Source organism: Ammodytes marinus, assembly GCF_949987685.1.
Source record: "Ammodytes marinus genome assembly, chromosome: 9".
In the NCBI taxonomy this organism is placed as follows: domain Eukaryota; kingdom Metazoa; phylum Chordata; class Actinopteri; order Uranoscopiformes; family Ammodytidae; genus Ammodytes; species Ammodytes marinus.
Genome location: NC_137213.1, coordinates 9,418,339 through 9,440,047, shown reverse-complemented (window position 1 = coordinate 9,440,047; position 21,709 = coordinate 9,418,339). Strand labels below are relative to the sequence as shown.

The window sequence follows — 21,709 nt, the reverse complement described above, 5'->3', positions numbered from 1 at the left end:
TGATCATTTACCACGCTATGTTGCACTCTTTATTTTGACATGTTCTGTCATTTTAGAATCATAAGCATGCTCGAAGGAAACCAGAAAATGCCTGTAGGTCACTTGTGTTGTTGGTTCTAAAATGACATAACGTGTAAAAATATAGAGCGCAACATAACGTGGTAAATAAACAAGTCCCGACAAGCGCACAGGAGCGTTTAGTGATGTTGTAAATTCACTTTTGACCTGCTCCCCTTGACTACCAGTGTTTGAGCTAAGCTAACCTGGATGAGCTACCTTTGCCCATTTCAATATCAAAAATACTCGCAGTTACAGGAGCAGTTTCTGTCGCCTTTTCTTGAGCTGGAGCGTGAAGCAAAAAGCTGAACATTTAAAATGTTTTAACTATTCCTTTAATAAGCCGCTCAGCTCAAAGTGACTTTCTCATTAGATATATTACATTGGAGCAAAAAGACGTATAGCTCCGGGCTTACACCTAATCTGAAATGTCATAAAGAGAGGCACTTCAACTTTTAATAAGCCTGCTGCTATCTGTGACAGTATGTCTGTGTAGTCATTAGTCAGAAACAAGTGGCTCAGAATGAAAAACCCAAGACACAATTGGAGTGATATTTTAAACTTGATTGTAACTAGGACAAAAGGGATGATAAAAACAGCTACTATGCTGTGTGTCTCTTTCCTTTTCTCTCATTTCTTGTCTGTCTGTCACTATCTCTCCCTCTCTACCTCCCTCGTTCTCACACGCCCGCGCTGGTACACAGAGTTCTCTCTTGGTTCTAAAAGCAGACTTTACACACTTTCCGTATTAAATGCGTCTATGAGCTGCACAGAGTGTATTGCCGTTGACAGAGAGAGAGAGAGGCACTCCACTCCTTTGCAGCGACTGAAAACTTTTAAATTGGACCTTGGAGGAGTGTGCAGGCATTCATACAGCAGTGTGAACAAGCCCATACAACACCAGGAAAAGTAGAGAAGACAGTGAGAAGATGTGGCGTGAAGTGTGCGTCAAACTAAAGCCCAGATTCAGCCAGCCTTTTTTTTACTGCACTGGACCGTCAAACCCTGACATTCAATAATTTTTCTGCTTGGTGTCAACATGTAACACTATTTTTTGGATGGCAATTACTCCTTTTTTCACTGTTAAAGCATAAAGGTGGGGTCAGCCATTTCGGATCATTTTTTTTATTGTCGAAATCACTTCTTTGTCAAAATGGTATAATGGATAGTGGATCGTGAAGAGATATTCACTGATCGTGAACTAAAGTGATTTTGACAACAAGCATTGTCCAGAATTGCTGACTCCACCTTAAATGGCTTAATGTTACATTTATGTGTACAATACTTCAATGTATAGTTGAGTTTTATTAGGTGAATCTGGCCCTCAGTAAGTTCAGTGAAAGTGGAAAAGGGATCGGAACAAAAGGGCTTCATCAACAAGCCAGAGCTGATTCTGAGAAAAAAAATTAGAATAATAATTTTCCCTCACCTTGGGTCCTTCTGGATACTGTCCACTGATGGAGAGCGGCCCAGTGTGGCTTCAGGGGGCAGGGTGTTGCCCGACTTGCTGTAAGGTGACTCTGTGTTGGGGCAGAACTGCAGGGTGCGGTAGGGGTTGGCGTAGTCGGCCGCCCCGCCTCCCGTGGCGAAGCTGCCCCTCTGATAGGTTCCCGTGGCGGACTGGCTTCCCGTTCGCTGCAAGGGGATTGGGTCGACACCGGGGGAAGGCGGGGCTAAAGCAGGAAGAGGAGCGTAGGGACAGAGCAGATAGTTGAGGACATCTTGGTACAATTGGTTCACCACTTGGTTTGGATGGAGCCCAGGAACAGGGGGGGGGAGGGGGAGAAATTCCAACCAACACAAGGATGCACATACACGTACACACAATAAGCGATAACAGCAACAACAACGGCACCAATGGAACACAAACAGCACAGAAAGAAGAAAGCAGAAAAGGGAAAAAGCAAGAAAAGAAAAAAAAAAATCATACGTAAATAAATATGGCAAACTGTAATGGCAACTTACAACTCAAGAGATGGGCAAGCTTCAGGTGAAAGGGTGAACTCATCAAAGCATCTTATTATTCAATTGAAAAATATAATCACAGAACAGAAACAGTCAAATCAAAAACATGCAGTACATTTGAAATGAGTTTAGATAAAAATACATGTGACATGTCAAACTTAAAGGCTTCTGTATACAGTATGTTTAGACATCGTCAATTTAAGCATTTTCACCAAAGCCCAGCTGGATTACCATATTAACTGTTAAGGGGACCAAGGGGCCAAAATGAGTGGCGTGTACCCTGAACTCCCATTCACTGAACACCTATAAAATATGAGCTGGTTCAACTTAAAAAACTAAGGTTCTGAAACTGAGATAAAACTTAAAAAAAATAACTTGACTGTAATGTGTTACCTGAGCTGTAGAGTCATGTATAGACTGAATTTGATGCTAACCTTCATCACTTTTGGCACTGTTTTCATTATTATCAGAAGAATGCTAAGCTAAGTGGCTGCTGGTAGCCTATGGACACTACAAGCCTGGTCCCAAACCTGTCTTCTTTCCCCAAAATGTTGACCTACTCCTTCAAGGCCCCTTAGGGAATAATTAAATGAACATTTGCTGCTTTAGTGGTGCATACTATACCAAACCCATCTGTAGTCTATTTAATTGCCACACGGTCAGGGGTTGGGGGCTCCAGGGCAGTTGCCCACTTGGTAACACAGGCTTGCTATAAAAGACATTGGAGCACCACAACCTTGTAAACCTCCTTTATTGTCTTCTTGTCTAACAGCGGTACATATACACATTTGGGCATGATAGTGCACAGGGTCTGTCTCTGAGCGAGTGAGCTGGGTCAGTGTGTGTAGCTACATGACTGCAGGGACCCAGACAACGCCTGAGGAGATTCACCTGTGATGTGAAGTCGGGTGTATCGTGCTGTCTGCTTGTTCCCTAACTCCCTGCCTTCTCTTGAAACAGTTTGAAGTGACCTTGAAATATAGTCTGTGTAGCTGGTTGTCATAGCGATGTTAGCGGCTAAAGTTAGCGTCAGTCATGCTACTCATGTCTTCATCGGGGTTAGATTAATTGCATATATTGTTTTTAGATGAAGTAACGTTAGGTCCTTTACTACTCATAGAAACGTGCCGTGTCATAGACGGATGCCCACTGATGACGTTCTGACCAATCCTGTCCCTGGTCTCTGGAACCTCGACAGAGTAGGTAGGGGAGACCGGGGTCAATTGTAACACTTTTTGGTTTTAGTGTCATTACTCAAAAACCTCTTGAACTATTTAGATAATTTGTTTTAATTAGGCTATTTGTATCTGTACATTGTGAATATTAATACTTTTCTTTTACATGCAGTGGAAAACCAAAAACCATGGTACCATGTAGTTGACCAGTGTGAATGGGGGAGCCAGCAAGACAAAATTACCCCAACCTATTTAATTATCAGGGTCAAAATTCCTCATTCTCAAAAAAAACCTTGTCAGAAAAGTATCAGATTTTCTTTCACATTTCTCTCTCTCCCTCTCTTGTTCTCCTCACAGCGTCGTTCATCGTGTGAGCGAAACCAAACTGGCGGCACAGCGTCAACAACATTTTTTAGGACACGGTTGATTTGCTTTGATTTTCGAAGCACCCGAGCTAACGCCCATGGGATTAATTGAGATTAATTTTCAGCCTTGGAATTAATTAGTTAACAGACTGTGACCGAGAGACAAATTGCCATCGAGACCCCAATTGGATTTGCCTACCTGACCGGGGTAAATAGCGCTACATGATCTGATGGGAACAAGGAATTCTCTTATGTACCATAGCCTTGTAAAATAAAAAACACTACACTGAAAATGTACTATCTTCAAAGTTGGACCAGGCTGTGTGTCTTTAAAGCATGCTGTATAATAATGATTTGAACCATCACTTGATTCTGTGTGTCATGTGATGTCTTCTTCTACTTTTTTATATTTAGACGTTTAGATTGGTGATTCATTGCACGCTGCAGCTATTTTTAAATGTGTGCTACTTCAATCTCAGTCTCACTTTATACTACTCCATTATTAATACAGCTTTTTCCCTCCTTTCCACTCCTGTTCGATCTACCTCTTTGGTTCCACTTACATAATAAGGAACCATTATAAAGGGTTTATAGGTCACATCTCATGGCCATATCAATGGTTAGCTGTTTACTAATGCTTTAGAGATCAGTTATAATCAATGAAGAAAACATTTTGGGTTGAAGGGTGTTCATTCCTCCTCCAGCTTGACACATGCTGCATCCTTTTAGCTGTAGCTCCTAAAGGGGGGTACTTCAATGATTTAGTACTGCACTGCCACAAAGTAAGGAAGCTTCCAGGAAACACTTTCAAACAATAATGGTTAATATTAAAAAAGGCTCAGACCTAAGCTCCAAAACTCTATGCCCCATGCCACCATGATGGTTATGAGTCTAAGTAATGATTTCTAACATTAACATCTGACTTGATGGCTCATGAGAAGACGGGACAAATCCTAACGCTATTCATGACTGATTAACAAATGACCCAGTAGGAGAATTTTTTTTAATTTTTTTCATGAAGCCCTTTACTGTCTATCAAATATTTTCATTCAGAATATCTCCCCAGATTCTCCCTTCTACTCCCCCTGCCTTTCTGGAATACAGTTTTGCAAAAGCCCCCTTTACACATTAAATAAATAACCCCTCCACCTGATCTGATGTCTTTATTTTTCCTAAGCGTTCAAATCCCTCATCTCATCTTACCTTGTCCTCTAAGGTTGGGCTTGGTGTAGACTCTGTCTTCGTAGATGGGGTCGATGTGGTGTTCAGGGGACTGCAGGGGCCGCAGCTCAGCACCCAGGTGACTGTGCTGGCTGCTGTAGGACACTCTGGAGCCTGGAACACACAGGGAACATGGACGTCAAGTATAATGATGGATGGATAGACAGGTGCATGTATGAATGGATAGTTGGATAAATGGATGGATAACTATATTTCCTGGGGATGTCATGGTGATCACTAAGTAAGAGAGAGTGATGCTTAAAGTAACAAACCAGAGAACAGTCTCAAATATATGTGTGGTTAATTTAGATTTTAAATCACTGCTTAAAACATTTTGACAAAATAAAAACTCTTATCTCTTGATCACTTCACAAGCCATGAACACCATGAGCAGATTAACCTTTCTGGGGGTCCTATGGCAAATACATTGTATTTGGGTCACTGTTGCCATTCAGTACAGAGAAAACCAACTATGTGAGGAGTATAACCTAAAGCTTCCCTATGTACCTGAAACTGTTTACATTATGTCACAACATATCTGCAATGGATCTATTCCAGGGGCATACAGCAGAATCGACTGGAAATGTTCTGGTTTGTGGAAAACCAAATAAAAAATGCATTTCAAAACGACCAATTCACAAACGTCCAAAACAAAGCCAAACTTTGGCACTTTAAACTGTTTGTCATAAGGCTCCTCAGTAGCCACATTGAATCTCATTTGTTCACAAATTCAGGAGTACATTTGCAATCTAATACGTCTCAGATAAAAACCTGAAGCCAATTTAATCAAATGTTTGGTAATATGCTTTTTTTCTTTCCAATCCTCGCGCTCATGCTGATGAATACTAACTAGGCATGAATGGAACGTGGGTTCATTTGACCCTCACCAAACTAATATAATTGAACTGCTTCAGTAATGCTATATTAGGCCCTGAAGAAAACCCATAATTCATAATCTGACTGAGAAAATGTTATTAAAAAAAGGAAAAATAGGCATATCAATTTAACAACAGAAAGCGAAGTTGTGGATCTACAAAAACCATAAATTACCCAATAAGATTATTTATTACATCTGCACCAATGTAACGTTACTGTATGGGAGGGGCATTACACTTTTTTTTCTGGTATAAGAACATGCTAAAAAAATCAATTGTTGGAATTTAAATCCAGTGACCAAATGATTCATATACATTTTATTTTGCCAATACCCCCAGAATGTATGGGACAATGCATTTCACCACCTCCACACATGAAAAAAGGGGTAATAAGGGGAATTGTCCTGACCTCTAGCCAGGCTTCCAGGCCTTTGCAGGGTTGCGTTGGCATACAGCTCGTGGGAGATCTTGTAGCCATCCGGTCCGATGTGGTGCATCATGCGCTTGGTGGGCGACAGGGTGGCGTAGCTGCCCACCACAGAGCTCAGGTGGTGGATGGGAGACGAGGAGTGGTTCCCCCCTGGAGAGGCCGCCATCGGGAGGGGGGAGGAGGGGCCAGCAGCCATGTTGATGGGGGATGAGGTGCTACAGCAGGAAGGAAATGATGGAAGAGTTTGGTTAGACGTAATTAAAACTATGGCTGCGTTCCAATACCCATACATTTCTACTATTTAGTATGGTAGAAAAAAGATTTAGGATGTCCCGCTTCCTGTGGTCGGATTAAGTATGCTTAAAAATACCCTGGTGTCTACTACATCCAGTTAAGATCTTTAGTGTTAAAAACAGCATGCTATTTGGGCGATTCTGACCAACAATCCAGTGCACACCCGAAGTGAAGTCACATCGACAGCATTTTGTTTTTCATACTGTGTCATACCAACGTCATGATTAACAATATACAATGTGAAACCACCTTCTTACTAGGCCTGGAGTGTACCATGACTAACACCATCTCAGCACCTAGTGACGCAACTGTTGAGTCATTGGTGTTTTAAAACCAGTAGATGTCCTACGAAGTGTGCTCCTAACAACAAGCCTTTTTTTCCCCTATGAACTTGACATACCTGTAGGACTTGGCGAGTCGGCTGGGCGACTGTTTGGGCGAGGAGACCCTCTGTAGCGTGGCGTAGCTGGGCATGTCGGAGGAGGCCGAGCCCAGGCGCTGCAGCTTGGTAGGGGATCCCACCGACTGCAGAGGGGAGCTCACGCGCTGGAATAGAAGAAAGGCTACTTCATTAAACTGCAATGTCACTCATCTTAAATATTCATCTTCTCTTCTTCATTCTTTGTATCATTATTTTTAGAGGGGATGAACAACTCCAAACCCCCCACCGGGAGATAGAGAAAAAAACCCAGAGAGCAGAGAGTATAATCTGTGATAACATCCTGATGAAGAGCTTTGGAGTTATCGGACCAAACACGAACGAGATGACTTGATGAACTTTTACACCCGCCTGGACTTGAAATGGGGACGGGCGAGCAATGGGCCGACAAATGAAGTTCTCTCTCACAATTCTCAGACGTGCCTTTTCTTTTAGTTTCCCACCGAGGAAATAAGATGAAGAAATATGTTTAAGGTCGCAGACGCTAAAGGTGCCATTTTCATTTAGATGTGCTGTAGAGAAGATATCAGATGCAATAGAACAGTGCGGACTATTCAATTAAACTGAAAATTAAACTCAACTCTAAGCCCAAAATTCATGGCATTGCAGCAAACTAAGCAATAAAAAAGCAAGTCATCACCTTAGAGGCGAGAATTGAATTCAAGTTTTCTGCATAGTGGCTGCACTGCTGACCAAGCTTACAATAAAAAAAAAACTGCTTGCAGATCTGTTAAACCCTTTCTTTTAATTGCAAGAAAGATGCAGGATAAGCTACATTATTTCTCCAATTGCTACCATGTTGTTAGTAATAGCAGTTTGGCTTCAAAGGCAGTACAAACACTGAGGTAGCATGGGTTTGTACTCTGCCACAAAATGAAGTCATACTTTGGTGGTAGTTCACCCAAAAGGCTGGAGCATATAATTATGTACTCAGATCTGTTTAGTGGTTCACATATTTGTACATATGTCACTAAGCAGGATGTGTAAACAGATTTGTTGGAGTGTGAGCCTTTTTGCCCAACCGTCTCCAACTGATTACATACAGTAACTGCTATGATGCATTTTTTGGTTGGTAGGATAATTATGTTACCTGGGACTTGCATATACTGCAGGCTAGTGAGGGAGTTACATGAATGTCCTTTTAAGACCACGGGACCCCAAAGAATCATACAGAATATATCACCAGAATTACAGTATTACTTGTACATGGTTGCCGCCTTTGGATGTAAAAAAGAAGGCTACATTTTTTTGCATCTTGACCGATTGGGGTCCCCTCAAAGGCTGGACCCATCAGAAAGTGGCAGAGCACAGTTCTTAAAAAGGTGAAAAAGGTGCCGCTACAGGCTTGGTGCAAGGGACTTCCTACAAAGCTAGACGACTATTAACTACTGTAGCCTGCGAACTAACAACAAACATGCTAGCAAGCTAACAGTTCATTAGACAGGCAACTGCCTTAAAAAACAACAAAGTTTAACTCAACAGAAGGGATTTATATCACCCCACCAGCAAATCCACTTAGCATCGCAATGCCATTGGAATGAATTGGACCAATTCTGACACAAAATGGCTGACTCGATCCAGAATAAAAACAAAAGTAAAGATGTTTCAAACTTCTGTGCAGATATTGACGTCTCCTGCTTTAAGTAGCCTATGTTCCAGTAAAAAAACACTAGTTCTGCTACTCGTACATGGGTCTGAATCTCTGCTGGAGTTAGCTTTCTTAGAATATAGTTGTTAACAGAATTTAATTTGCTTTATTGTATAATATTTTAATGCACAATACATGCTTTCTGGCTGTTGAACTTTGTCCCAGTACAAGTTGTTGTTTAGCCTTGAAGAAGAAACTGCCTAATAAGATTTTGGCACATACAGAGGTATGACGCATTCATGCACAGTAGTTGAGGAGAAAAGACTCCCTAAATTTCCCATATCCTGTTATCTGCCTAATTAAAAATGTTTCTGCTTTCGCCAGCAAAACAAGGGCTGGACACACAAACTTGGTGTGTTTGCGCACACACCACCTTCTCTTGCATATAATCTCTGTACACTGTTCATTCGATGTATTCAACCATGTATCAAGCCAGGTACATTGTTGATTCCCTTGTATGCTGTTTGCAAGTAAATTTCACCTGCTTTCAAGAAGGCCTGACTCAGTTTCAATTATTCAAACACTTGGTGAAATAATTCTAGTAACAAATGGTCCTTCGAGTTGCCGGATCCAACATCCTCTTCTCTGGACAAGAAGAGCCTGCACCGTGAACGGGGGAGTCCAAGATCTCTCGACAAAAGACCTCCAGTAAACAGAGCTACAAAAGAGGCTGTCTGCAGACTCTACTTGGACGGAGGAGGGGTGACGGAATCCAGAGCCAAAACTGAGCGAGTCGAGGCTTTCTTCGAATCAGGTGAATATAAACAGCTGATTTTGTTTTGTCCAGGAATTAGGAATTCCTTTGTTTTATGTATTAGATAGATAAACTAGTTTATCGATGGTGGTGTTTTCCATTTTGGTATAGTCCATCTCGGGGAAAATTCCTAGTAGTAGTGTTGCCCAGCTTGGTTATTCAAACACTTGGGGATATACTCCGGCAGGGTTCTGCTCCTGGGGGTTTGTCTCTGACTGGTTGGGTCCATCCGTGGGAGCCTGACTGCTTTTGGTGTTTGAGAATTTACACTGTCAAAAACAAAAGTCTCACGTACGTAATTAAATGGCCATTAGTGTGGGATTCGGCGCATTCCCTTTTATTCAGATGTTGATGTCTGAAAAAACCAAGTCTAGCAGTTATCTTTTGTTTCATGACACTAGGAAGTTAGAATAAAACTGAGAGTTTAACTTATGAAAACAATTGGTTGCGGTTGAAAAAACTACTGTTAGACATCATATTAGTGTTTATGAAGTTTCACTGTTTAGGAAGGACAAAAAGCTGTGATTAGTGTTACGGTGGGTCACTAAGTATACAAAACTTGTCACAATTTTTACTAGTGTTTTTGAGGTCTTGACACTAGCCAAAGAAATAAGTCTCACCTCTTTGTTTTGTTTGTCACCATTTTTACTAGTGTTTTGAGGTCTTAACACTTACCAAGAATAAGTCTCACCTATTTGTTTTGTTTTGTTATGTTTGTCAATAGTCTACATCTGCAGAGTAGACTTATTAGTTTTGTTTAGAATACATCAAATAGAGGGTGTTCTAGTTTGAAATTGGTGAATTTTGTTAATCAATTGGAGGGAATAGGGGTGTTCACCCTGTTTAAATAGATTACTGGGTAATTTGATATTAGATTTTACATTTTAAAATTTAAATTACTTGTAAAAGAGTGAACAGTAAAGAGAAAGGTGGTGGCCAAAGAGATGAATAAGAGAATGTTGTTGAAAGTGTAAGAGGAAAAAGATTGTTTGGAACTGATTGTTTATGTTATAAAGAAAGAAAAAGTATGTAGGGGAAGGGAGATAAAAGGTTTTAGTAAGTGTGCATACAATTGTTATGCTGTTATGATGGGTTATAAAATGCTTGTCTCCTAAAGATGACCAGAGTTCTGACTAAATTGCTAAACGCTTTAAAGTTTAGAGCTAAATATCTTGCCAATCCAAGCCCCATAGTGAACCTTAAAGATTAAAGGTGCAGTCAATCATTTGAAGTCCCAGCATAAACTTAAAAAAAGCGTTCTTTTGTGTTCTTTTTATGAAAATGTTCACTAAAAAGAATTATTCAATGCTTTTGATTTGAACTACAAGTTAAAAGGGATTTGTGTGCTGAACAATGTGATCATAATGTGTTATGTGATAGATGAAATGCATGTTTGAAAAGAGAGAAGGAGAGAGCACATGTAAAAAATGTGTGTGGGAGACGCAGTCTCTGTGAGGTGAAAAATGGGAGTATCTGAAGGAAAATGTGTGTGTGTGATTCAGTCCCATTCAGAAAAGGGAGGGCCTGACTGCCTGTGTGTGCTTGAATGCTGCCCAAACACAGACAAAAAATGTGAACTGAAGAATGAAATCAAACCTATCCTAAAATGTTGTTGTGCGTTAATTGTGACATCTAGAGCAAGCAAAATGGATAGGATGATATTTTAGAAACAACCCTGGCAGAATGATGAGCATTTCTTTTGAGAACATGTTACTGCTCAAATTCATTCTGTTTCAGATGCAAGGAGAAGACGAAGCTGACCATGCTTCAATAAGGACACATTGGACACTGAGGAACAATCTGAATAGGTTATGGTAATACCTAACCATTCCCCCAGTGACTGTGATATGAAGGACACTTTGCGTCAAAATGCCACAAAAGGGACTTGTTGACCATCAAGACGATCTTGGTTCCTGTTCCCTGGCTTCTACAAAGACTGTCCTCTCTGAAACTGTACATAAACGACGTTGCACCAGTACACAAACTTGCATTTTCACAACTGTGATGTTGATGTACTTGATATTATTCTGCTTGACTGAAATATATTTACTCATATGCTTTGCCCTTTTGCTTTGAAGTGTTGCAGAAAATTGCATTAAATATTATAAAAAGGGTGGAATGTTAACAGAATTTAATTTGCTTTATTGTATAATATTTTAATGCACAATACATGCTTTCTGGCTGTTGAACTTTGTCCCAGTACAAGTTGTTGTTTAGCCTTGAAGAAGAAACTGCCTAATAAGATTTTGGCACATACAGAGGTATGACGCATTCATGCACAGTAGTTGAGGAGAAAAGACTCCCTAAATTTCCCATATCCTGTTATCTGCCTAATTAAAAATGTTTCTGCTTTCGCCAGCAAAACAAGGGCTGGACACACAAACTTGGTGTGTTTGCGCACACACCACCTTCTCTTGCATATAATCTCTGTACACTGTTCATTCGATGTATTCAACCATGTATCAAGCCAGGTACATTGTTGATTCCCTTGTATGCTGTTTGCAAGTAAATTTCACCTGCTTTCAAGAAGGCCTGACTCAGTTTCAATTATTCAAACACTTGGTGAAATAATTCTAGTAACAATAGTATAATATAAGTTTCTACAGACATTTTGTAACTTTTTCTTGGTAACAAGTCTTGTTAGCCTTTAGACTCTGTTGCACCTTTGTGTGAAACCAAGCCTACTATAGCTGCCGGCCTGTGTATAAACTTTATAGAACCACCTCTTGGGCCTACAGGGTTTGGTATTTGATACTTTGGAGCAAGATTTTCAGTAAAGCATTCCCTCAATGTATGAGGGATGATGCAATCAATAAAACAAACAGGCCCATAGTGACTCCAAAACTTCTTATAGCGGAGTAGTAGCTCTGTAAAAGGTCACTTATTATGCTGTAATTTGGGTTTCTACTAGAAACTGTTTTAATGGTGTAATGTCCAAAAAAACATTATATCTCTCACAGTGTCATTACTGAATCTCCTCTTTTTAGCCTCTGTCTGAAACGGTTTGTTTTTAGAGCCTGTCCCTTTAAGCCCCGCCTTCCAAAAGGCCCAGTCTTCTCTGATTGGACCTGAATCTGACTGCTGGTTTGAATCTTACTGCCAGTTAGATTCAGGGGTATCTAGGGGGTGGGCTTATTAAAGGTGAAGGTATATGCCAAGTTAGGTTTGTAATGAGGGGGGGGGGGGGCTGCTTCCTTATGACGTCATACGGGTAGAGACATCCAACTGGGGTTTTGGAACAAAGGTTTTCAGAAAAGTGAAAGGTGGAGAGAAAAGGAGAGAGGGTTGTTTTTTTATCATACTTTAGGAGTCTGTTGAAAAAAAAAATTCCTTAGGTGACCTGTGAGGACTTCGCCAATAGTATGTAATTCTGAGAGGAGTAGACAAAGCAATAATATAAATGAGATAAAAATAATAATATAATAGTCAACCACTAAAGCATTACATGAATCCATTCAGGGGTTTGTACCTGCGCAGGCAAGGTGGCACAGGAGTAATACATGGGGGGTCCGATGGGCGGGGGTCCACCGTCAGCGGGCATGTGGAAGGCGCTGCCATGGGCCTGCTGGGCATAGGAGTCTCTCTGGGACTGGGAGGGAGAGTCTGTGCCCGCCAGCTGGGCAGCAGCACGGCTAGATGTCACCTGGAGAGGGCACAGTGTGGACACGTGAGGGAAAGGAGAGGGAAGGCAGCAAGGGAGGAGAAGGGAAAAAAGGATATTACAAAGAGAAAACAGTAAGGAGAGAGAGAGAGACAGACAGACAGACAGACAGACAGACAGACAGACAGACAGACAGACAGACAGACAGACAGACAGACAGACAGACAGACAGACAGACAGACAGACAGATAGATAGATAGATAGATAGATAGATAGATAGATAGATAGATAGATAGATAGATAGATAGATAGATAGATAGATAGATAGATAGATAGATAGATAGATAGATAGATAGATTATATACTTTATTGATCCTGAAGAAAATTCTTAACTGTAATTGACGTCATTAAAAGAATAAATCAAGCCTAGCAAAGGAGCAATAATACAAGTGAGGTGGAGAAAGATGGAAATAAAGGAAAATCTGACACATGGGAAAAGGAAGCTCTCTTGCGAATTGTAAAAAAAAAAAAAAAAAAGCTGGTGTGATGTGATTGTACCTGATTGTAGAACTGAACAGCCCCTCCAACCTGCCCGCCGCGGCCCGTGATTGATTCCCCGAGTGCCAGCCCTTGGTTGCTATGGTAACCGGCTGCTGCATAGGCATCCTGGTTGTTGAGCTGCAGAGCGCTTTGGGACAGAAGGCCTTGTCCTGGAGGAGAACAGAAGAGAAGAAAATAATGAAATAAAAAGCATTAAAGGAATACTTCACCCATACGGAACCAGCGTTCTATCATTATAAAATAACTATTATAATATAATGAATGAGGTTTTTCCTCCCTCAGTCTTCCCTTAGTCTTCCTTTGGCCCAGCTGTCCTGTCCTGACCCTTACTGTAGCCCCTTTTACACAGAGATTGCGGCATATTGACGGAACAACATCACTCCAAAATGCCGGCTTTGCTTGCTTCTGTGTTATTTACACAGAACCAAGCAACGCCGGCCTGCTGGCGCATCAGTAGCCCCTTTTACACAGCGCTCCGGAATGAAAGAGGTGCTTGTAAACAGCGTCAGGTGTGACGTAAACATTTAGCGCCGCGCCGGTCAGCTGCTTTACAACAACAACACTGGCCGGTGAATTGAGAGCAGAAGTGCTGGAGCTTGCAGTAAGAGAGGGCCGTATTTTACTGTCCCCACGATGTGCCAGTTGATCTCGCTACGCGCTGAGTCCAACATCACTGGGACAGTTAACCAAACTGACTAAATCAATCCGACCGCTTCACCTCTGTGTGTGTGTGTGTGTGTGTGTGTGTGTGTGTGACAGGTTGGTTGTGAGCGAGTCTCTTTGTGAGGGCAGCGATCTGCCAATCAGACATACACATACACACAGTGTGTGAAGTCACGTTACTGTAGACAGAAATAAAGTGTGGATATACGCTCAGACTTAGGATAATAATAGCGGCGGCGGAATGTGTTAGCAAAACAGTAGCTCTGTGGCTAACAGCTGAGCCGGAACCTTCAGTCAGCTGAAGCAGACAGTCTAGCGGGGCGAGCAGACTATTCCCCCGTTACTAGGTCGACCTTCAAGCTGAACAAGAGCCCTCCGCTGCGCGTCGGGCTCCTGCTTCAGCTTGTTGGTCTTTATTTCTAGCAAGTGACCCGTTCGCTATACTTTATCCCTTACTTAGCCTAGCCTAGCTTTCCCATTGTACAACTTCTCCTGGGCAGAAATAGACTCATACACTCTGCAAAATGAAGCGCGGGGGTTTGGATTGAGCAACGGACCTTATGATCAGCTAGATTATACGCCGTTCCTTTTATTTGGTGATTTTTACTGGACATCAGGCCGCCGTGGTTAATGTTAAACACACGTCCTTCAACTGCTAACATGGTCGCATGTTTAGAATGTAGACTATGGAACGTCAAACGCCCCCCTATTCCGCAACAACAAGCTGGAGCATTTAAACAGAGAGGCGGAACTGATTGTGTCGGGAATCTTACTACCCCCCGAGGTAGTAAAATTCCCGGAACAATCTCTCGCACCTTTCTTCCCTCGTTCCGCAACTGTCGCATTTATACAGCAGGGCGGAGGGCCGAAAGGCCGGCATATTCCCGGCTTTCACTGGCTGTGTAAAAGGGGCTTGTGATGTCACAGTAAGGAAACTGTAGGGTTAGACAGTGAGACCATAAAACACTCTTTCTGCCTTTTCTCAGGCTAATGATCCGATTTAAATTTTTTTTGCACATTTATACTAAATAGGATCTCCGAGTTATCACCTCAATACACCTTCATATTCCAACCGGTGAAGTAGGCCTTTAAAGGAGGTAACTCCTTTACAGGTTCTAAATTGTAATTTGGGTTTTTACTCGAAGCTGTTTTCATGGTGTATGGTGTCCAAAAAAAACCTTTATATTTCTCACAGTGAATTGCTGAATCGCCTCTTTTCAGCCTCTGTCTGAAACGCTCCATTTTAGAGGCTGTCTCAAAAGCCCACTTGTCTCTGATTGGCCCTGAAATATTTAAATGCGGGATAGATTGAGGGGTATCTGGGGGTGTGCTTATGGAGGTACCTGTAGTGCTAAGTTAGGTTGTTAATGGGGGGTGGGGTGGGGGCGTGGCTTCGACCCTCATGACATCATAAGGGGAGATAAATCTGACTTGGTATACTCATAATTTGGGAGTCTCTAGTCACACTAGGGCCCCATGTGATGCAAGACTCATGGTATGGAACTAACATTTTTAGCCCCGTGTCAAAAGCCACCCAAAGGCTGTGTGTTCTCTCATGTCACGCTGCTTTTTATGTAACTGTTTAAACAGTCCATCTTTGTGTAAAGATGTGTTCTGCTCGCGGCCTCGGAGGCGTTTTGTAATCCACTTTATATCCCACATGTTACACAATGTATCTCTTTCTTACGGGAAAAGGAGGAATATGAATACGGCAAATATGACAATAGTCCCAGTTTGCAGCAGACCTTGAAATAAAGAGAATGAGAGTGAGAAGAAGAAAGAGAGAGTAGCTGTGAGAGAATAAAATAGATTTCCTTGTCCTCTTTTGGGAGACAACCATTTGCTTTTTACCCACTATGTTATTCCAGCCTCTCAGCACTCATGCTCCGTGACCCTTAAATCTCACTTTGTTCCTGACCTCCATTTAAAACACACTGCTGTCTCTGTCTTCCTCTCTCACTCTCTTTCTCTCTCTGCCTCTATCACTTCATTTGATGCTCTCTCTCCTACCTGTCCTTCTCTCTTTCTCTTTTTCTGCACTCCGTATTCTCTCTATAATTCAGCAGGGAGAACACAGACATTAAAGTACTAAATCACTCATGGAGGTATTGAAATAGTCACGAGAGCAATCTGTGCCTTTAAGCTGGGAACACACCGCACTGGCCGCGCGGCGAGATTACATACAAAGTCAATGTACTAGCGCGTGGCCGCGCGTCCACCCAATAATCGGCGTCCAGCGGCCGGCGGCGGGGGCTTGCGCGGCGCGTGGCCGCGCTGAGGCGCGTGAATCGGGAGCGCGGCCATTAGCGGCGCATATAAATTGTGTCATCGAAGGAGCGTGAATCGAAGGCTTGTGCGGCGAGCACGGCGCCGCAGAAAAAGATTACATTTTTCATCTTTTTCTGCAGCGCCGCCGGGCACCGCGCCTCCACAGCCAATCAGCGTTGAGATTGCCCGGTGGCGGTGGTCTGCAAGACGAGGTGGGCGTGTGGAGTGAGGACATTGGGCTTCCAATACATTCTGCAAATATGTTTTTGCATCTGTTTAGCTGTTGGTTGTACTTTAGCCAAGGTAGCGCCGGTTAGCATAGTGAAACTCACCCAGCTGTGTGCTGCTCCTGAGGATAATATGAACCCAAAGTTGATGGCAGTGTCCGTGTGGAATTCCATATAGTACAGCGAAGCACCGGTGTTGTCCTCCGTCAGCCGGCACACTTTCACTTTCAGGTAGGCTGATGTCTGCCTTTATTTGTGCTGCTGGGCACACACTGCTGTTGTTAATGTGTTTAGTATGTTGCTGAATTGCTGTTAATGTGTGTGTATTTGCGATCGGGGTGCGTGTTCAGGCTGTTTTAATGATATTTGTGACAAGACTGCCGCTGGTTACACAGTGAACCTACATCTGTATTTTTTGGCACAGCTGGACCATGTTATTGTTGTTGTTGCACCGTAAGTGTGACGGGTCTGATCTCGGCGTCGGCGTCAGGAATATATGGCCCAATATGATCAAGCGGCGAGCCTCCTGCTGTCACGCGGCCAACCGCTGCCTACGATGAGGCTGCAGTTGGCCGCGGCGGCGACTGCGGTGAACATGGCCCAATGACCAAGCGGCGAACCTCCTGCATTCACGCGGCCAACCGCCGCAGGCGGCCAATGCGGTGTGTTCCCAGCTTTATAATAACGTACTATATGTAAACCCTCTTTTCTGGCGCGCACCTGACACGCGCAGTCTCACACACAGTCAGACAAGTTCTCTTTCTTTTACATACATACACACACACACACACACACACACACACACACACACACACACACACACAGAGACTACCTCTTTCCTGCAGTTAGGTATACTACTCCTTTAAACCACCCTTTGATCTTTGGAGAACTTCCCAGGTTTATCACTCACATAGCTGCTACTGATTCCTCAAGTCACACCATGAGATTCATTATTTTCAGTCAAAGCGCAGTGATCAGAGACATTGCTTTGGGAAAGTGATCAGCAGACAGCTTATGGCAGACAAATTACTTGATATCTTTTGCTAAACTTCGACACGCAAATTCACATTAAAGCGGATACGAGTAACATTTAAATATCTTTTAAACAACCTCATGTTTCCTCTGATAATCATAAATTACCTTTAACAGCAAACGAGACCATCAGTGCAAAGAAAGACGTTTTTATATAGTTTTTATTACTGCTTTTGGTCTGGTCGCACACCCAGTCCGATTTTCGGTTCGCTCGTGCAGGCTCTATGGTCACATATCCGTATTGGTTGCAGATTTCAGTGTGGCGCTGCAACGCGATTTGAGAAGCCTATCCCTCCAGGTGAGGGAAGGGGAGCGGGAGCCTTGTTTGAGACAGTTATTTGTCGTCATAAATGACTGATAACGGGGCTGAACCATCAAAGAAAAAAAAGAGAATGCAATGAAGAAAAGCGAAAAGGGAGAGTGAGTGATAGGCGGGCGGGAGGACGTTGCCAAGCAACGTGTATACAATTTCACGAGAGCGAAACTAGACTGCTAAATGAATGAGCGGTTGGTACTAACACAAAGTTTGCTTTGCTTCACCATCATCAGATAACCATTATCTGAAATAGTCATTATTTACATCAACAACACAAACACATTACCTCATCGTGATCCATAGTCTACTAACTGCCGTCTCTCATTCATTCGCTTTCTGTGAGGACACAGCTCCGTGAGAGAGAGAGTAGTTAGGTGACGCTGCTGAATGAACTCATTGCAAGCAGGTGTGTGTACTGACTGGCATTAGTTGATGCAGTGTCAAAACCACTCTCACGGAGCCGAAAAGAGTCCTCACACTTTCAACACACGAACATGCACTATATTGCGCCCTTCTCAGTCCACGCTCACGCGCCTGGCACGAGCATTTGCGACAGCGGGCGTCGTAAAAATACTACCGCTTTTGTCCAAAGGGGACGCCAACGTGCCATCTTACTCGTAGTGCCTTTAATTGCAAATCCGCCATGACAGTGGTGACCTTTGAGGGGAACAGAGGACCGGAATACTCACGTTCAGATGAAGCTAATGTCGTGTATTAGAATTCACCACACTGATATAGTAGCTCTGTCGAAACATGCAGATTTGATTTAACTCTGTTTTGACAGCAAGAAATACTCTACAAAGTGGTTTGCAGTCAGTCATGAGAGAGTAGCAGATGGTATAAATATGTTTTATTCAATTATCAGTTTATATATATGTATGTATTATGAGATATGACAGGAGATGGGGTTGAATAACAGGTAAAATGACACACAACCACACTGCTCCCTTGCGGTTCATGGTTGGCATTTTGAACCCTAAATTGATTTTTTCGTACCACTTTCTAGTGTGACCACATACTCACTCAGATACTAGCGTGATAAATGACCCAAACTGACACACAACAATAATGTGTCTGGCACAATGGTAATGTGTCTCTAGAGGCAAATAAGCAAAGACACAGCATTCTGGGATGACTATCGACATCCTAAGAAAAAACACAAGTATGTCTGAGTTTTTCTCCTTGTCCTTGCATTGTTTGAAATCTTCTGTTGATCTGTAGAAGCACTGAGCGCTCTTCTGCACACAACTGTAATAGGGGCAAAGCAAAAGACTTAAAGGTGGAGTCAGCAATATTGGAAAAAGCCCTTTACCCTGTACAGAGCCTAGGCTGCGTATTAACAATGTTTTTATTTCTTTTCAGCGCACACACAGTACGGACAGGTAGCGGGATGGTGAGATATTCACTGATTTTGAAGAAAAAGTGATTTTGAAAACAAACGTTCTCCAGAAAACGCTGACTCCACCTTTAATGATGGAGTTGGTGCTTTCAGGTGAAATGCATTACTTGGTCATTTCCGATCACCATTGTAAATCATGGAAATATTGGAAGACAGCAAGCTATGACTGGCTAACGTCCAACCTGTTGTCTGCCATGTCTCATTAGCGCCTTATGAATGACTTTCTGAGGATAATATGAGGCCCAGGGACCATCTGGAATAGGCAGACATAGTATTGTGTAGTCTAATGCCAGCATTACACATCCAGTAAGGTTACTGTATCCAATATGCTAATCTCATCCTTGACTACATATAGCAGGTGTTCATCTCACTTTTTGTAAGTAACATAATTAAGAAAAACAACCAAAAACCCAACTGTTCCTTTAAAGGTAGATATGTTTATCTTGCTTTTATTCTTACTTCGGGAAACATTAGCATGGGCGGGGCTTAGTGACTAGCTCATTACAAATCTTCTACACTTTGTAATGTCATCTGTCAGCTAGAAAAAAAGACATTCAAATGTGAGAATCACTCATACGCACTGCTGTGTAACACCTTGCATTGGAGCTGTGTTTTATCACCACAACGCTAGCACTTCCACTTCCTCATTCAAGGCTTGCATCCAAAATGAAAGGAAAAAGATCAGTCCGCCAGACTGGCCACTCCTGTAGTGAGCTAACAGTGTGAGCAAGCAGCTGGTCAGACTTCAAATTAGTCAGTCGTGTCCATGGTAACAGTTTAGTTCATGAATCAGTGACTTAAAAATAACTTTTTTTTGTATTAAGAGTTATAGATGCCTCCGAGTCCATTCGTGTGGAATTGAGTGTCATTTATTTTTCTCTATTAGGAAGAAAATTGAACAATCATTTGTTTCTGATTAATAGCAAGAGGCTGACTATGGAGACACACACAAACACACACACACACACACACACACACACACACACACACACACACACACACACACACACACACACGCTGCCAAAGCATGATGTGATAACGTGTTTCATTGTTAATTTTGCACACAGCCCAATGGCGTTTGCATTCGTGTGATTTACACACGGATCATTTAACTTCTATAGCGTAAACATGCAAACATGCAAAGACCGTGACACATGACACAATCCGGCTACATGTGAATGACGGCACACACACACACACACACACACATACACACACACGTGAGGCATAATGTGAAAGCGTTTATAGAATGTTTTGTAGGCTGTAAACTGTCAGTATGCATGAATGGTTCATGAAGTTTGAAGTGACAGGACGGCAGGAGCTGCCAAGAACACAAGCTATCCTGTCAGTCTAATTCAAATTCAAGGTAACATTTTTGATGCAACCTTGATTAATCCACTTTTTGGTGACAATGGCAAGGATGTGCCTCATCAACACCTTTAATTACAGAGATAAAACAATCATTTGACACTGTGACATTTCACAGTCACAGTGTGTAAGAGGAGTTGCTTTGTTTTTGACTTGGTAGTGATGCAATATTATATTAGTTTTAATTAGTGTTTGATCGCTTGAAACTATTTTCTTATGACATTAGACTGAGCCTTTTATATCTACTGCTCTATTTAGCCTTACACGTTTTTATATATAGTGTCTGCGGGAAATGCACCTATTGGAAGACGAGGAATAAGTTCTATCGAATGAATAACTAAATACATCTTCACGTCATTACTTGATATAGTGGAAAGACTTGAGACAGTGGTGGAAGATGCCATCTTTAGTAACTAACTTCTTGTCCTTGAAGGCCACCGTAGCTGCTTCTGTGAATTCTCCCAACGTGAGGGGATAGCAATAGCAAGGGAGAGTTGAAATCTATTTTTTTCACCACTAGATGACGCCAAAATACACCTTTATCTCACACTGCACCCCAGTAACCATTTTCCTGCAGTGCATAGATAGACAGTGCACTCCAGCCACTTCTACAACTGCTACATCTTCACAGCGCCGTAAAATAACTCTTACTGCATTGTATCAGCTCTAAGTGGGCCTATAAATTCAGAGCGTTCAGTATTTGTGCTCTCTAAGGCATTGTTGATCTGTCCTCTGTCAGCAGTGGCTGTCCCTTTAATACACCACTCATTTCCCCTCGGCCTATGAATCAAACCAGGGACAGCCCATGTGACAAGAGCAAATGTATTTATTTAACAATAGACACAATGAAATATCAAAGTGATACAAAAGACAGATACAGTCATCAGCTAAAGTAAAAGGGAGTCACTCTGTATAGGCACGTTGGGGAAAAAGTCTATAAAGCCGGACCAAAGTGAAAAGTCACTTACTGTAAAAGCAAAACGGGTGGCTAACTGTAGGCGGTGGAGTGGGGGCTGGCAATGGTGAATTATTGAAAGTATAATATTAAGCT

General features: G+C 42.3%; 1 protein-coding gene across 4 annotated transcripts in view; it reads right to left on the bottom strand.

Annotated features, from left to right (window-relative positions):
* ctnnd2b (catenin (cadherin-associated protein), delta 2b) overlaps positions 1 to 21,709 on the bottom strand; it is a gene marked incomplete at both ends in the record, with an annotated part of 130,470 nt that overhangs the window by 57,843 nt on the left and 50,918 nt on the right. For 2 of the 4 annotated variants that reach the window (XM_080033444.1, XM_080033445.1), the window contains 6 exons: positions 1,487 to 1,799; positions 4,766 to 4,897; positions 6,068 to 6,303; positions 6,783 to 6,928; positions 12,693 to 12,866; positions 13,383 to 13,534. In XM_080033444.1, the coding sequence (XP_079889570.1) occupies positions 1,487 to 1,799; positions 4,766 to 4,897; positions 6,068 to 6,303; positions 6,783 to 6,928; positions 12,693 to 12,866; positions 13,383 to 13,534 (1,153 nt within the window). The remainder of the gene's footprint in view (positions 1 to 1,486; positions 1,800 to 4,765; positions 4,898 to 6,067; positions 6,304 to 6,782; positions 6,929 to 12,692; positions 12,867 to 13,382; positions 13,535 to 21,709) is intronic. The other 2 variants (XM_080033446.1, XM_080033447.1) reach the window with 2 other exon arrangements.